The sequence below is a fragment of the Polyodon spathula genome, chromosome 22 (genome assembly GCF_017654505.1).
Source record: "Polyodon spathula isolate WHYD16114869_AA chromosome 22, ASM1765450v1, whole genome shotgun sequence".
Taxonomy (NCBI): domain Eukaryota; kingdom Metazoa; phylum Chordata; class Actinopteri; order Acipenseriformes; family Polyodontidae; genus Polyodon; species Polyodon spathula.
Window position 1 is genome coordinate 25305623 of NC_054555.1, and position 17475 is coordinate 25323097.

The 17475-nt window shown below is 36.5% G+C and overlaps 1 protein-coding gene across 4 annotated transcripts in view; it reads left to right on the plus strand.

The window, feature by feature from the left end:
- Positions 1 to 6884: 6884 nt before the first annotated feature.
- LOC121296901 (splicing factor, suppressor of white-apricot homolog) overlaps positions 6885 to 17475 on the plus strand; it is a 45436-nt gene continuing 34845 nt past the window's right edge. For 3 of the 4 annotated variants that reach the window (XM_041222808.1, XM_041222809.1, XM_041222811.1), the window contains exons 1-4: positions 6885 to 7222; positions 9148 to 9311; positions 10296 to 10427; positions 14236 to 14312. In XM_041222808.1, coding sequence (XP_041078742.1) covers positions 7023 to 7222; positions 9148 to 9311; positions 10296 to 10427; positions 14236 to 14312 — 573 coding nt within the window. In that variant the 5' untranslated portion in view covers positions 6885 to 7022. The remainder of the gene's footprint in view (positions 7223 to 9147; positions 9312 to 10295; positions 10428 to 14235; positions 14313 to 17475) is intronic. The other variant, XM_041222810.1, reaches the window with a different exon arrangement.

Sequence of the window (17475 nt, forward strand, 5' to 3'; positions counted from 1 at the left end):
TTTGCTAATGCTAATGAAAGTTTTAACATACAGTATCATAAAGCAAATGATCCTCTGGTTTTAAATTTCCAATAAGATGATTTATGTTCCAGACATACTGCAACTTGTTTACAGGGTCTTACAGGTGAGCTCTTTTTCTCTTACCGCTCTCGACTACTTTTCATACCTTACTGTAAGCATTCTGCGGGTGTAGACATGTTTATCTGGGCAACACTGTGCTACTGTGGAGCGCATAAAAATGTGTAATCTTTAGAAGAAAATGTCAGAAACAATATGTTTGTTCTTACAAATGTATGGTTTACAAATCCTAGGAGTTGCAGAAAGCATGTGTATGAAGGGAAAAAAAAAGACTTCATATTCATTTCTTAAAATTAATACTCATGGCTTTATTTTCTGGGTTAGCCCTACATGGCAGGATATAAAGGACAATACCAGTCTATCACTTGTATGTAATTCCTGTGTTGGTTTTCTGGTGTCTGATGATAACAATTACAGACCCATAAAGCAGGGTCTATGGAGAAACACCAAGTTCAAACATGGTATGAATTTTTTATCTTCCATACCACATCAACTTCAAGTACATAAGCAATAGTATTGGAACAGCTGCAGGAGAGTCGAGGTCACTAAAAGTAGTCAGACAGGGATTGACACAAGCACTTCTGTCTGAAGATGGGTGTGCATGCAATAATAAAGGCTTGCTTTAACTTTGCAAGAAGAATACAAAATACTAACTAATAATATACAGAGGTTGGACGAAAAATTGGACTTACCTGTCAATATGCTGTCAATAGGGCCACTGTTGGCCCCCTATCAAAGTCATTTCTTCATATATTGCAAAATACATGCCTGGGATGTAACTCGCATAACTAATCAACCCAGTCATGTGTGCTGCCGGTTTTCTTTTTTGTCCAGCCCCTGTGCATAAAGGACTCATGATTAATTACCCAGCTAAGTGGAGGTACTAATCCAATCATTGTTATCTGTGCTGCACAATTATGTATATGGCATTGTACATAATGTAAAAGACACATTACTGTTAGAGATGCAGATTATTTTCATAATTCTATTCCAGTACACACATGGTCATATTTTAAACATCTAAAGGAAGATCAGGTGCTATTTAGACCAATTAAATCATGTATGCAATTCCAGGTGGGTAGTCTTCAGAAGCGTCTGCAACCCTCCTTCGATCACAGATATGTTGCAGCCAATGTGTTGTTGGCAGCACAGTCTGCAAGACATGCAGTGCCTTTTTCATTCACCATTCAGCCTCAGGTCATTACGATGTGCAGGTGAGGGGCTTCATCAAACATTCATAGAGCTGTCTACTGTTTTGCTTTTATAATGCGTTCCTCAGCTCTCTCAGTGCATGCCTTCCAGTTGGCCTGGAGGGCCCCTATGAGATTTGTCTTATCTTCGCTGGTAAAACATCACCGTGATCACAGAGAATGTACAACCTTGGAGATTCATTGCACTGGGCAACCTCAGCATGACAACCCTGATAGAAATGAACGTCCAGTCATTTTAAATTGATTAGATTCCGACTGGGAATCTGAATTAAAATGTAAAGAATCCTGTCTGTCTGTTGAGCCCCTCATATTTGATCTAAACAATTATTTTTATAACAATTATTACAGTGTCTAGTAATCGTTTTGATTTTTGAATGAAGCAAACATGGATGCATAACCATCCATGCATATAACAAACCGTTTCTCTGAACAGCTACGTAGGTAATGTCCAAAGCGCAAAAAGAGTGCTCAAGCACTATTCTCCATAAAAGATATATTGGCTAAATGACCTTTTTTTACAAAAGCAATTGTTATGCATGGAGTCATTTTGTGCCATAGTTTTTTATTTGTGAACAAAATGCCAGCAGCTCACCACTATACTGAAAGCATTGTTGACAAAGAGAATGAGATAGATATGGATGGGCTGGTCATTTGAGATCCAGTACCCTCCTATCATTATCACATGGGATTTATAGTTGAAAAACATATATCAATGATCCAGTATACCAGTAATCTATAACAAACTAATAACTAACATATAAGTGACTGCATTATTAATTGTGTAAGAGCATCGCTTACATGCAATAAAAGCCACCCTACAGACAACATATTAAATTATAATATTGTAACATTTTATTTCACTATAAATGTGTGTGTTGCAAAATTCTTCTGTGAACCGTATTTGCACATGTTTTTTTTTTCTTTATGTGAAAAGAGAAAAACTGTTCAGATTACTGAGCAACCTCCTGTGAAGCTTATTCTAGTACAAGGGCATCTCCCTGTTTTACCCTTTAGAAAAGGGACCTGGCCTTAGATCTGAATCATCAGGAACTGAAATACCACTTGAATTCTTTAGTGCATCTCTAGTGTGCTTATCAGAGGGATTACATAAACGTTCTGAAATTCTTTGACAATAGAGGTGACCTAAAAAATTCTACCCCAATGCTTACTAAAAACCCATATGAGTATAGGTTTAGGTTTTGGGTTTTGTTTTTACTATTTCAGGGTTGAAAAATCAGGTTTAAATCAGCCTGTACAGCTATGGCCAACAGTTTTGCATTGCCCTATCGAATTGACACATTTTGCTTCATAAAGTCAATTGAAACCTTCTGAATAATATTAAGTTAACAAATTTAATTACATACCGCTTTGTAGTTTTTCATATACTTACCTGACAAAAATTGAAAATTGTGACATTTCGAAATCTAACATGAAATACTATACTACTGTTATGGCTTCCGGTAGACTTTTGCGATATCATTTTGTAGTGTCTTTGATTACATGATGTTAACATAAAAGATCTAAATTATATATCAAGAGAAACAAGGTGAAGATCAGTTGTTTTGTTCTCCTGTTTTCAAATTCAAAGCATACTGCACCAAATGCAGCTGTTGAAAGCAGATACATGCACTCCATATTACATGCTTAAAGGCATACAGGTATCATTGTGTAGCCTTGCTAATATTTTAAAGCCATGTCTTTCATAATCGCGTTTTAACTGGATTTTTAACAGACACAGAACGATTGAATTTTTTTCATGTTTTAAATGAATAGTCTTCAACACAGCAGACTGGTAAAGAAACCTTCTTTATTTCCATAAATAAATAAAGTGTACTCCCATCTTTCTTTTTCTGTAAAACAGCTATTAGCTATTGTATCATTCTCTATCCTGAAGGCAACTGCAGGCTCCTATTTTCTTTTTTTGAGTTTAATTATCTCCTTAACACTTCCTCATCTTCACAAAACTATACAGCTTGTGAAGGAATTGACTCAAGACATGTATCAACACCTGTACCAATAATAACTAAACTGCAACAGTACAAGTATTTCATCAAAATGTGATTAACGATGACTGCCGTCAATGTCTTGACTTGAATCTGGATCACAGTGAGCATACCTCTAGTAGCATGACAAAGAAGGGCAGGTGGATTAGAGATGCAATTAACACATAATACTATTTCCAGCTGCTCTGTTTCGTCTTCATTAGATTTCATTATGCATTTGTGTGCGTACTTGGCAGGGTCAGATTTGGGATGAAAATGATGACCAGTACTAACAATATATGACAACTGCATAAATCTACATGACAGACAGGTGCTGGTCACCTGTCCATTTGCCGTATAGCTGTACTGGTGCTGTTCAGACTTGCATTCATAGTCTGTACGTGCTTGTGCCTTTCCAATATTTTGATCAGCCTTCCCAATGCAGGGCTAGGTCTACTGTATGTGGAAGTGGGGCTTGAAAACTGTTAATTGAGAATAGTTTACCAAAAAAAAAACAACATTTGGATTCCCTTTTGTCTTCGTTTATAAAAAAACAACTTGGTTGCAGGGTCAGGTACATTGTTTATTGCTTGTGTATAAGGTGAAGTACACTGTTTTCCTTTCAGTAAAAATGGAGCAAAATAAATCACAGGAAGTGAGTTCGGGTCTTGTTACTCTTTAACAATATTGAACAACATATAACATGATAGGGCAAGTATATCAGCTTGCATGATAAATGCTTTGGCATAAACATATCGGATGAGTATTTACATTAAGCAAGATGAATTGCAATCGTCACCAGATAGTGAGTCACTGCAATTCTTGTTTTAGGTACAGTCCCGACCGTTTTAAAGAAAGTGCATTTTGTAGCAGAGTAGGTCACAGCTCCAAGTATGAAACTCTCTTGTCAAAGAAAGTACACTCTTCTCATGCTGCTGTATACAGATGAACAGCTGAAACGTGCCAGCACTGCCAACAAATTGAAACTCCCAGACTCAGTCACACCTGGGACTAGGCTCAGTAACAATTCCTTGACTCTAACTGGAAAGCCAGCATTGCTGTATGTGTAACAGAGTATTTATTACTAACCAAACCTAACCAACCTAACCAAACTACACAAGTGAAGACATTTTCTGACAGAGTGGAAGTCCTGACAAAGCACTTATCTTGTTGTAACTAGTATGTACTCTGAGCTAAACTGGGGAGAGGCTGCAAAATTTGGATTTGTTTGCAAGTACGGTATTGATGCTTATATAATGTATGACACTCCTCCACTGAGCTTCAGTAAGGTAACTTTCTCATTGTGTATTAAACCTCTTGCAGTTTGTTTTCCTAAAAGTTCACAAAGAGTAAAGGGTGTTAATTTAAACCAGCTGTTTTATCAAAACCTACAACAAATTGAAAATTATGTTTAAGTGTATGACCTTCGAATCAGGTAAAAATATATATGAATGTCTCTGCAGAGTTAGTAAGTAGTTAACAGCAATGGCATGTAAACCATGTATACCCTGCTTGATGATGCTCATAGAGACGAGGTTGGACGCACACTCCCAAATCTCTTCTTATTTTAGACTTGACTGCTAACAATTATATGCATCAGATTCCTCTTACATTTTGTCTTAAATTTATAGGACTCGAAAAAGTCTCAGTCTCTGAGAGAGGAGGTAATACAATTAATCTGCTAATGAGGAGAGAGTCATTCTGGATTTATGCTTAAATCTATGGAACCACATGGGCTTAATGAAACATTAGATCTCAATCCATAGCTCTAAAAATGGAAAATGTTTTAAAAATTGGATGATTAATCTTTATATGCCAATTTAAATCTCCAGGTGTCCAGGCCAGGGTTGGGAATCACATTCCAAGGTCTTCCAATCTTTAGTATTCAATAACTGTTTAAGTTAACTATGTAATATGATCTGTAACGTATAGCATAATATAGGTCTGTATTTTAAAGTGTTTTATTTAAATATTGCATAATTACGCAATGTATGGATTAACACTTGATTCTAAAACCATCTTCAACTAATAAATGCTACGATAGGTGAAAATGGTCATCTGTAACTTTAATCAATGTCTATGGCTATTATTCAATTAATGAACTATTGGATTGATTGCCCTTTATATATGATACAGCTGTGTTTTTCAATTGACAGTCAGAAGGCTGTGTGGTCTGGTGGTTAAAGAAAGGGGCTTGTAACTAGGAGAGCCAGGGTTCAAATCCTGGTTCAATCACTGACTCACTGGGTGACCTTAAGGAAGTCACTTATCAGCAAGTTGTCTTTCAGGTGAGCCATTGTTGTAAGTGACTCTGCAGCTGATGCATAGTCCACACACCCTAGTCTCTGTAAATTGCCTTGGATAAAGACATCTGCTACATAAACAATAATAATTGTTGCAACACTTGCTGACGACACAACATGTTGTGTTTGTTTCTTATGTTGTGTCAATAAATAATAATAAAAAGTTTACTAAACAAAATGTAAAAGGAATGATGCATATAATTATTAGTGGTCAAGTCTAAAAGAGACGTTAATATATAAAGTGCCTTATAGTCAGCACCTCTCTTTGGAAAAAGCTTTGGTCAGATGACAACAGAGAGAAAACAATGAATTGTTATGATCTGCAATAAACAATCCTGATGTTTAACTGAAATTCTGATTGTGTTATTTACTTTAACTACTTCTGGGTTGCTACGGTATCAATTAATTGAAAAAAAAAAAAAATAGTCCCAGGTTTTCACTCTGGAAAGCTGGTCAATAAGAATACACGTTTACTATAAAATGTGTTTCTTTCAAAACTACACACGTGAGACCTACATCACAGCAAATTGAAGTGTATGACTGGTAAGACTCAATAATGCAATGATGGTGTGTGGTCTGACAGTTATAGTTCTTGTTATATTGTATTAATTGTATGCACAAAAACAAAATAAAAAAGGAAGTGGCTTACTTTGGATGTTTTACACAAGACATAACAAAAAAAAAGTACAAATATCGAACACGGGACCAATAAGCTCCTTCCAGAAGTTATTAACCACGGATCAAATTACCTTAGCCTGCCTCCGGAATTACTGGCTCGACGGATTGAGTATTAAAATATTTTCAAATGGCATTTTCTAAAAGAAAATTGTCTCTCATATATATATCTATTATATATATATATATTATGTATATATATATATATATTATATATATATTATATATATATAAAGCTCTTTAAATTAAAATTAATTTTACCGAAAAGACGATAATTATTTTATTTGAATGTACCAGATATTATAAATATAAGTTTAGTTACATGTACAAAGCTCTTAATGTTACAAAGATTACGAGTACTTTGAATGTTCATTGTTCACCCTGTCATCTACCTGCAACCAGAGAAATAATTCACGATTTGGCAAAGCACATTCAGTTGAGCAAATTTACTGTTTGGGAGATAAACTATAAAGATATAGCACAAATACTATACACTAGTAAAACTATAAATATAATAACATGTAAAAACTATTAATATTATTATTTTTATATATATTCTTAAAATAAAATAATCAAAGCGATTTTTTAACGAATATGCTGTGGTGACATTAGCACTGAATCTACCTAATCCGCCATGTTGACTGGTATGTGTGAATGTGATGTTTTTAATGTGTTGTGGAGTATTTACACCTCTAGTACTTATTACTAGAATAACAAACTTTAAACAGAGGGTGTATAACTCGTATTGAGAATTTACAGTTGACGCTGCAGGAATGTATCGTCGCGGCGTGAGTAAGAAGGATCAAAAGGCTGTGAATAGTAAGAAGACAAATGAAAGCGTTGGTAAATTTGCCGAGCTGCTGGTGTTCGGCTATGAGTGTAAGGTGTTCCGGGACGATGAGAGGGCTCTCTACCACGAACAGGGCAAGCACCTTATCCCATGGATGGGGGACAAGAGCATCATGATTGATAGGTCGGTTTAATAAACGAAAGGGAAAACTATACCTAATCAACTAATGTAATGCCTTCCAAAAGGACAGCTGGGATATGTTGTTTTTTCTCTTTCCCCTTTAAGAAATCAATCCTTGATACAACAGCGGACAACAGATTACCTGGCTTTCGCGTACATTTTCGATAAAGCTGAAGACGCAATGCATAAAATATTGGAAAAGCAAAACTGTACTAACATTAAGATGCTGCGTTCTCTTTTTCGTGGCTTGGTACTGTACAGAACGTACCGTAGTGTCAGTAATTTACATAAGTCACTTTTTCACAATTGGGTGTTTGCCTACCTGTGTGTTAAATTAGATGATGGAATTGGATCCAGCAAATGTATGAAATCAATGTAGTATTTTGAAACAGTAAATTATTACTTTTGTAAATGACTAGGAGTATAAAACACACAATTGTATTACAGTTCTAAATTAGAACACCCCTTTGCCTTTCCAGAATTCGATTTCTGACCACTACTGGGAAAAGGACGCTGCATCTTACAAAGAATCTGCTCTGGTACATTTAACACTAGAAGTGGTTGCTCAGGATATTTCCCCTGCATTGTAACCTAGTATATATTTTAATGTTTTCATAGCTACTGACCTGAAGGCACTTACCTATTTTTGTTGCCATGTTAGAATACAGGCCTATTGTGCACATAATCTGGCAAAGTTGTCTGGTGTTGAAATGAGACCAGAGCAAATTTCAGTTCTGTAAGTGAAAACAGTAAATTAAGGAGGTTCATTTTGATTTCATTAGCCTGCCCTACCAGCCTTCAGTGTTTCCACAAGGCTTCTTTAACATATAGTGGCAACCAGGACTCCTTTATAAAAGTCATGGCATAGGACTGCATTCTAAATAAAATATTTAGATGAGAATTTAAGGTGACATGTTGTAGTTACCATTATTGCATGTAAATGTTTTCTTTGAAGCAGTCTGCAAAAGCTTTAATATTGCACAAAAGTTGCCTTAATGATTTAATGGTGGAACACCCAATATCATTTTAACAGTGAATGTTGTTTGGATGAGACCATACAGTAACAAGATAAAGGCATCTAAAATTGGTAACAATTGAGGAATGTTGTCCAGAAGTATCACCCCCCACCCCCATAAATATATTCATATGTAGTCTTCATAGCCATGTACTCCAGCTTCATTAAAAAAAAAAAAAAAAAAAACTTTAGACTGGCCCTAGATCTGTTTGCCACTAATGATAGTGAACCTTCTTAATCTGCATGTAGCAGTACTTGTTTCCAATGTGTATGTGTGTGTCTCTCTATTACGTAATCCAGACCTTATTTCCTCAGCGAAGTGGCTAGGGGTCGAGCCTAGCCCTGATTGGCTCAACAGTACCTGCACCTTTCTTTTGCCGAAGAACTCTGGACTGAGAGGTGGGATAGCGGAGTGAACGCAGGGAAATTTCGTCCGTTTCGTTCTAACGGATAGGTATTTATGTGCTCGGGTTTGTGTGGATGTACATTTTTTTCATTTGTAGAGGAAAGAAAATACTTTGCCCCAAGTTAAACAGAATGGAAAAAAACAGGAATGGTTGATTGAACCGTGTAAGGTAAGCCGTGTGAGTCCCCCCATGCAGGGTTTCTGTTTAGCACAGTTTGAGTATAATTCAGTTGTATTATGCATTTCTCTTCCAGAAGTAATTCCTTTTATTCATTAAAAAAAATATATTTAGTTTTTTAAGTTAGGTTTCTGTCCTGCGCTTCGTAGAAATTGTACCGTATTAATGTGTGCTGTATTTTGCTGTAAAACAAAAAAAAATAAAATAAATAAATTGAATTGCAGTAGTACTTCCATTATTCTTTACTTTTAAGGTCCCCTTAAGGGTAAGTATGCGGTGTTCTAAAAGCAGTATGATTCACTAAGTTAACCCTAATGTTCGTTTTCCAGGTACGATGGCCGCGGGCATTTACATGACCTCTCTGAGTATGATGCAGAATCATGGAATCGCGACTACCATCTCTCAGAGGAGGAGGCCAGAATCGAGGCCCTGTGTGACGAGGAGAGGTATTTAGCCTTACATACGGACTTGCTTGAGGAAGAGGCACGACAAGGTACTACAACCAGAGGAAACTTTCTTTACAGCACACGTTTTTCTTTGTCTGAGAACTGTACTTGCCTGCATACAAAGTGTGTTGTTTTTGACCCACCAGTTGCTCATGTACTCACTTGTTTGTGATCTGTTTAACAGTAGCCATTCGGAAAGGAAAAGGAGACCTTGCAATTCTCACTGGACACCAGGATTTTTGTATTTTTTTTTAATGCAAAACAAAGTCCTCCTTGGGCTTTACAGAGCAAATGGGACTGCACTTGTAATAACGATAAACAATATTGCAATACACAAGAGCATGCATCAGTTGATAAGTGGCATTTGGCTTTTTTAAGCTAGTTACTCTGGGGTTAAAAAGATTAAATAAAATTTAAACACCCCTGTCCTTGATGGGATTTGACAAATCTTATAACATGCACAAGTTTCCATTTGTCCATCTACAATCCTCTTCTTTACAGTGACTTATTTACATGATTATGATCATTTATTTTATTGATTATTACATCATTAGTGACATACGATTAAATTTGTGCAAGTATATGCACATGCTGGCTAACTATATTCAGTAACACAACAACCAGCTGAAAAAAATGCTATACTTTTCTTACAAACTGCTTCTGGGAACATTGAACAAAACGCCTCAGGACAACAGTAGGTTTGTTTAAACCTTTCTGGACAGAAAAATGGCTTGGTTAGATAATGCCACAGACAGACAGGTAAATATTTGAAAGGCTACCTGAAGCTTTTTGAATCATGATGGGATCAGCACAGCTGTGAATCGCAAATGCTTCGGTCATTCACCAGTGAACTCTGCATCGTTGGAAGTTTGTGACTAGGAATCGCAGATTATGCGTAATACATTTGTGATGCTCATTTAAAAATATTTTTTGCATTACGCAAACTGTGTTACTAAATGTGTATTTTATTATTGTCTAGTCGTTGTTCTGTGTATCATTTTCTAATTGTGTTACTCCTTTCTAATTTCAAGAGGAAGAATATAAGCGCCTGAGTGAGGCCTTGGCTGACGAGGGCACCTATAATGCAGTGGGGTTTCAATATAGTGCTGATTACTACGACCCCTCACAGCCCACAGAGGAGGAGGAGTTAGCCAAGGAGGCTGGTAAGTGAATCCACCAGCCACAGTGGCAGAGTTATTTACAATAAGCTTTATGGTATACTATTGTTTTCCTTCATACTAGAGAAAACTCCAAACCCAGAGTCGCTTTCAATATCAAAGGAGTGTGTGTGTGTGTGTTTGAGAAGGGAACAGCAAACCGCCTGTGTTACACTTGCTTGTTTTCTTCCTATTCAATGCATGCCACTTGAATTTGTACTAGTGCACAGATTGAATGCACCATCTAATATTCTATTTAAGCGAATCATTTTCTGCTGTTGTTGTGAGTGCAGTGGGGATTGCTTGTTGATGAACTAGCTGGAGTAAAAGTTTTTTTTTTTTTTTACACACAATAAAGTCTTGCTCTCCTTACTGTTTGTGTGCTTAATGAACCTATACAAAGAAGCCACGAAGTACAACTGTTTTGCTGTGTAAAAATGCTTAACTGGGTACGATAACAATTACATAACTGGTCGTCCTCCCCACAAAGCTTATATTACAGAGCCAGTGTAACCTCCCTTTGCAGTAGCTCAGCTAATATTGGGACTGCAAAACAGGAGGCATTTTTTATTTTTTTTTAACTTATTCAAGTAATTACCCTTCTGCAAGTATGTTGTGGTGTGATGAATGCACACCTGTCTCATTGTTAAATTTAGTGATTTCCAATAAACGATAGCAGTTTTTCAGAAGGAGCATTACAGAGTTCTGACAGATCTCAAAAGTACTGAGGATGGGTTCTAGAATGAACATATGATAATTAAAATTGACAATTTAGAAACCCACTGTTCTAATGGACTGTTTCTCAAACAAAAAAGTCGTCATGCATTTGAACAGAATAATGAATGTCGACTACTGATAAGTAGTACAGTTCGGCTTAATTAAACTTGCCCTCTCTTTCTGTATGCGAAAATCTACATTTCCACCCTGCCTCTAGCATTCCATAGACAGTACTATCTTATGTGAGCTTTTGCACTTTCTATTTGTAATCCCATAATACATTTTTATTTCAATGTGATTCTTTATAATGGATTATTGAACTGTGCCAATTTTAATAAGAATATTGCAATCTTAAATTGATGCTCTTGAAAAGGAACAGATTAATTCCTAATTACAATGAATTACTTTTTTATAGATTAGCATAAATGTGATAACTAGTAATCACATTCTGCTGTGTGTGTGTATGTGATTGTATAGATTATATATCCGATATACACAACACACATATATATATATATATATATATATATATATATATATATGATATATATATATTGCTATCTGCACATTTAATTGTATACACATATGAAGCCATACTTAATTGTATAAACTCTGTATGAATTGACATTTTTTGAGACATATGTGCCATCACTTAAAAGTAGGGGCTATCCATCATTGGCTTTGTAACCGAAACGTGATTTTACAACTGACCTGTTGGACACGTGAAATGTCACTTTACTGTGATTTTCAATCAACAAAAGTACCGTCCCCAACGTATTACGAAACTGCATATATATATATATATATATATGCGGTGATATATAGATATATATATATTGGGTCGTCGGTGTGAGTAACCCAGCCACACTCAGTCAGGTATTTTCTTCAGCAGGGAGGAATTTACCTTCTCCCTGCTCACAATATACAGTGCCTTGCAAAAGTATTCAGACTCTCTCACAGTTTTCACATTTTGTTGCTTTAAAGCTTGTAGTCATGACACTTTAAAGTAGGAATTAATATGTGCTATATACACAACCTACTCCACACATTCAAAGAAAAAACAAAAAGAAGTAAATGGATAATATGAAATAAAAATGGAAAAGTCATGATTGCATAAGTATTCAAACCCTTTACTGTGACAAACCTAAATTAATTCAGGTTCTCAAAATGACCTTAACGAGCCACACAATTAGTTGAATGGCTTCTGTCTTTTGTTCAATGTTAGTGGTTCTCATGATTTCAGAATAAGAACACACGTCTCTGTGAGGTTCCTTGGTCAGGTAGTGAATTTCAAGTAAAGACTCAACCATGAAGACCAAGGAGCTTTCAAATCAAGTCAGGGATAAAGTAATTGAAAAGCACAGATCGGGAGAAGGGTACAAAAAAATATCAAAGTCTCTGAATATCCCTGTGAGCACAGTCTACTCAATCATCAAGAAATGGAAGGTGCATTGTACCACCCAGACGCTGCCTAGATCAGGCTCTCCCTCCAAACTGAGCAGCCGGGCAAGGAGGAAACTGGTGAGGGATGCCACTGTGAGTCCAACGACAACTTTGAAAGAGCTACAGAGTTCAATGGCTGCGATGGGAGAAAATGTGCATCAGTCAACAACATCCAGAACACTTCACAAAAGTAGCCTGTATGGCAGGGTGGCAAGAAGGAAGCCATTACTAAAAATAAACCATCTCAAAGACCGCATGGAGTTTGCAACAAAGCACCTGAGTGATCCTGCAAAAATGTGGTAAAAGGTGTTGTGGTCAGATGAGACCAAATTGGAACTATTTGGTCTAAATGCCAGGCAGTGTGTTTTGCGCAGACCCAACACAGCACATCTCCCAATCAACACCATCCCTACAGTGAAGCATCGTGGTGGCAGCATCATGCTATGGGGATGCTTCTTCTCAGCGGGGACTGGAAAGCTTGTTAGGATTGAAGGAAAATGGATGGATCAAGGTATACGAAAATTCACTTTTCAGCAGGACAATGCTCCAAAGCACAAGGCCAAAGCTACACTGGAGTGGCTTAAGAATAAGAAAGTGAATGTCCTTGAGTGGCTCAGTCAAAAATCTGTGGAAAGACTTGAAAACTGCTGACCATAAGCGATCCCCAAGCAGCTTGAGAGCTTGAGCAAATCTGCCAAGAAGAATGGGCACAAATTGCACCAAGCTGGTGTGCAAAGTTGGTAGAGACTTACCCAAAAAGACTTGCGGCTGTCATTGCTGCCAGAGGTGCTTCCACCAAATATTGAGTTGACGGGTCTGAATACTTATGCAGTCAACAAATTTCAGTTTTTTCTCTTTAGTTTTTGCTGACATTTACTGTAACTTATCTTACCCTTAGATGTCTTCAGCTCGATCATTCAAGTTTTGAATAAAATATTAAGTTTAAAAAAATGTGTATGCATCATTTTGTAATTTCACGAAATGGGACACCATAGGAAGGGTCTGAATATTTTTGCAAGGCACTATAAATAATTATACTTCTTAAAATATCACTTTAATATGCTGAATTTATTGTAATGCATTAGGTATCGGATTATGAACACTTACATATACAGGCTTGCCTCCGTTTCTAAATTCAGAATTAAAACGGGTACTGTTTCGCCACTGACAAAGTGATTAATAAGAAAATGTAATTAAGCTTGAATTTTTTGTCGTGACAATGACTGTTCAGTTTTTGAATGTCAGTTCCATATTATTTAATCAACCCTAAAAATGTCTTCCATTAACCTTTGGTTTAAGGATGAACTTGCAGCTAGGATGAGTGTTCTAGTTTTATTAAATGCTCTCTGCACCCCTCGTGAACGCAGCGTGCAGTTTAATTTTCCAAACGACCTGCACAGACATTTTTATCCCAAATCTGTAAACAGAATGCTTTTAACCCCCCACCCCCCCAGTGCCAAAAGTTTGTAAATCAAAGTTGTTTTCTTTTTAAAGCATTTAAATTAATGTTTAATAAGTCCAAAATAGCACAGTACTGTAACTTTTATGCCTTTAGTAATATATATGAACACATTATAGGTGTTGAGTTTTTAATAAGCTTAGGTAATACTTGGCATGTTGAAGGGTTTAATTGGCTCCTGTTTTATTTGCACAGCAGAACAGGAACCAGAAGAGAGTGAAGAGCCGTTCATTGCTCCCCCTGGACTCTGTGTAGCCCCTGATGTGGAGCTGGTAAGTACATTAACTTCTTTTTTTATTTTTATTATTACTGTAAAAACTTTTGTAAGTCTATTTCTAGGTATTTTTAGGTCGTCCTAAAAAGGGGGGAGCAACTTGTACACTTGGGTGACCTATAGGCTTTTTCCTGAAATTGTCTGAAAAGCGGGGGGGGGTGGGGGGGGAGCGACGACTTATACAACGGTGTGGCTTATACACAAGTTTTTACGGTAAGTGTTGATTTGGCATTCTGTGGCATTTCCTTTTAGTGCCTTCATTTTAAGGCAAGCCTTAAATTGTTGATTTGCTGTTCGACTTATAGTTGGGTTTATATAACTTTGTTGTTATGTTACCCACTGTAGTTAAACATTTTTTTTTTTAAATTGATTCCAATACAATATAGGACAATTGTCTTAACTTGACGCCAAATTTTCTTTTAAGGGATATGTATGTCCTTTCCTTAAAGCTACACTATGTAGAATTTTCGGAGCCATATGTAGCACTTGGTTACTGAGATCTGTACTTGCATGCATCAGCTTCTTCTGACAGCAGTTCAACTTGGCTGCTGCTGTTTTACCGTATGTGACTTGGTTATAACCAAGGAGTTTTCTATTCTGAGTATGTCTGCCCAGCAACGTTGCAAGTAAAAAATACATTACAGAACAGCACTGTATTTAATCCTGAATACTTTTAATGAAGACATTTTGCTATGATACAGTGGGGCTTCCTAAGTATTTTACATCCTTTTCACACTACTGAAACAATTCCACTTGCAAAATGTCAAATCCCCTTTTAATTATAAAAATGATTTAGTTTTCACTGGAGGTTTACACATTCCAAAGGTTAAACTGCTAGGATATTACAGATTAACTGCTGCCTTAGTTCTGGATTAACCCTTTGCAGTCCATTTATTCAGTGCTTGTCAGCACGTTAGTCCAATTTATTTTCACACGCGCTGTTTATTTTACACACGCGGTTTAAATTTTTTTTTTTTCAGATTAATGCAGGTTTAAAAGGCATTGAATCGCAAAAGGACACTCAGTACTGTATCTACAGCCAAGCCCCACCCCTTGTTCGCTGTATTTTTCACATACCTTTTTACAGACTTGCATACTGGTAAATCCTCTCCTGATTACTTGTTTTATTACCACACTCCTCAATAATGTGATCCAAGTCATTGTTTTATTACTATAACATCTCCAAAAAGCTGTGCAAATGTCTGTGAAATTCTTTCTGCGCTGGATGCAGAAGCAGCTACCTTCTGTGTTATGTCCATGTTATTTCTGTAGCGGATGGGGCTATGAGAGATGCCCTTTTTTCGGTTTTGTTTGGCCATTGAAAGGTTTTCTCTGCTTTTTCCGGAGAGACCTGTGCTCTACGTCTTTTTGATGATATCGGACAGGGTCCAACATTGGACTGGAAAGGGAAAATTGTAATATCGGACCTGGTCCGACATAGGACTGCAAAGGGTTAATGATAGATAATGTGATCTAATGTAAAGCTTTTTGTTACATTTTATATTTTAAGATCCCTTTTTTGATGTCTGTTTCATATACTAAGCAGTTAGCCCTGTCAGATCCAAAAGGTTTATCCTAAGCACGCCCTGAATGATCAGTCCTAAGAAACTTTAAGCCTGAATGGTTGATACTATCTGCAGTTGTTGTAATGGGATTTTGATAGTTTCTGCAGAATCCTTGAATTGTTGCTCTTGAAACATCCAGTTAGTAAAGCAGGCTTGATTCTTTGAACATGTGCTTTGAATTATTAATGCACAAATTTTATAAGGCATATACAAAAAGAAAATCACGAGACTAAAAGACCTGCAAAGGAGGCAATAGGCAGCCTGTACATCTACCATAATGAATGTAATAGACAAAATAAAGCTATTTATCCTATTAATTGCTGGTATACAGTAGGTAACTTATTGATAAGAACCCATGTAACTGTCGGCATACAACCACAATTACTTTCAAGGTTCAGTGCTGTTTAAAAAGTCATGCCCTATTTAACACAGACTTGCTGTTTGCAAGAATTAGAGTTTTTGCCATTTGAGTTATTGAGCTTCTCTGCATTTGTACTGTACTGTATGTGAAAATGCCGGTTCTGAGAAATCCAAATTGGAGTGTGTAGTGTACGCAACGCCCTGCTGAGCGGTACCTGCTTGGGATACAAGAATGTACTTATTAAAGTTTCAAGGAAATAGTAAAGAGATGCACAAGTTGCCTGATTTGTTTGAAGTGAAGCTAATTTATAGTACGTGCATTTTAAGAACGTGAATTGGGAAGTATGACTGTAGTTTGCCATTCATAAGCTGCCAAGACATTTAATGTTTTAAACCATAGTGCCTTTTTTTCTTCTTTTCAAAGCCACTGTTGCTCAAAAAGTTAGGGTTTTTTTTCAGTTGTTTGTTTGTTAGAAATCTACAGTTTTGGACCTGCAAGTGTCTTGTACCCATGTTGTGTTTATATATATATATATATATATATATATATATATATATATATATATATATATATATATATATATATATATATATATTAGTACTGTGCAGAAGTTTTAGGCAGATGTGAAAAAATGCTGTAAAGTAAGAATGCTTTCAAAAATAGACATGTTAATAGTTTATATTTATCAATTAACTAAATGCAAAGTGAGTGAACAGAAGAAAAATCTAAATCAAATCCATATTTGGTGTGACCACCCTTTGCCTTCAAAACAGCATCAATTCTTCTAGGTACACTTGCACAAAGTCAGGAATTTTGTAGGCATATAGTCAGGTGTATGATTAAAAAATTATACCAATCAGGTGCTAATGATCATCAATTCAATATGTAGGTTGAAACACAATCATTAACTGAAACAGAAACAGCTGTGTAGGAGGAATAAAACTGGGTGAGGAACAGCCAAACTCAGTTAACAAGGTGAGGTGTTGAAGACAGTTTACTGTCAAAAGTCATACACCATGGCAAGACTGAGCACAGCAACAAGACACAAGGTAGTTATACTGCATCAGCAAGGTCTCTCCCAGGCAGAAATTTCAAGGCAGACGGGGGTTTCCAGATGTGCTGTCCGAGCTCTTTTGAAGAAGCACAAAGAAACAGGCAACGTTGAGGACCATAGACGCAGTGGTCGGCTAAGGAAACTTACTGCAACAGATGAAAGACACATCAAGCTTACTTCC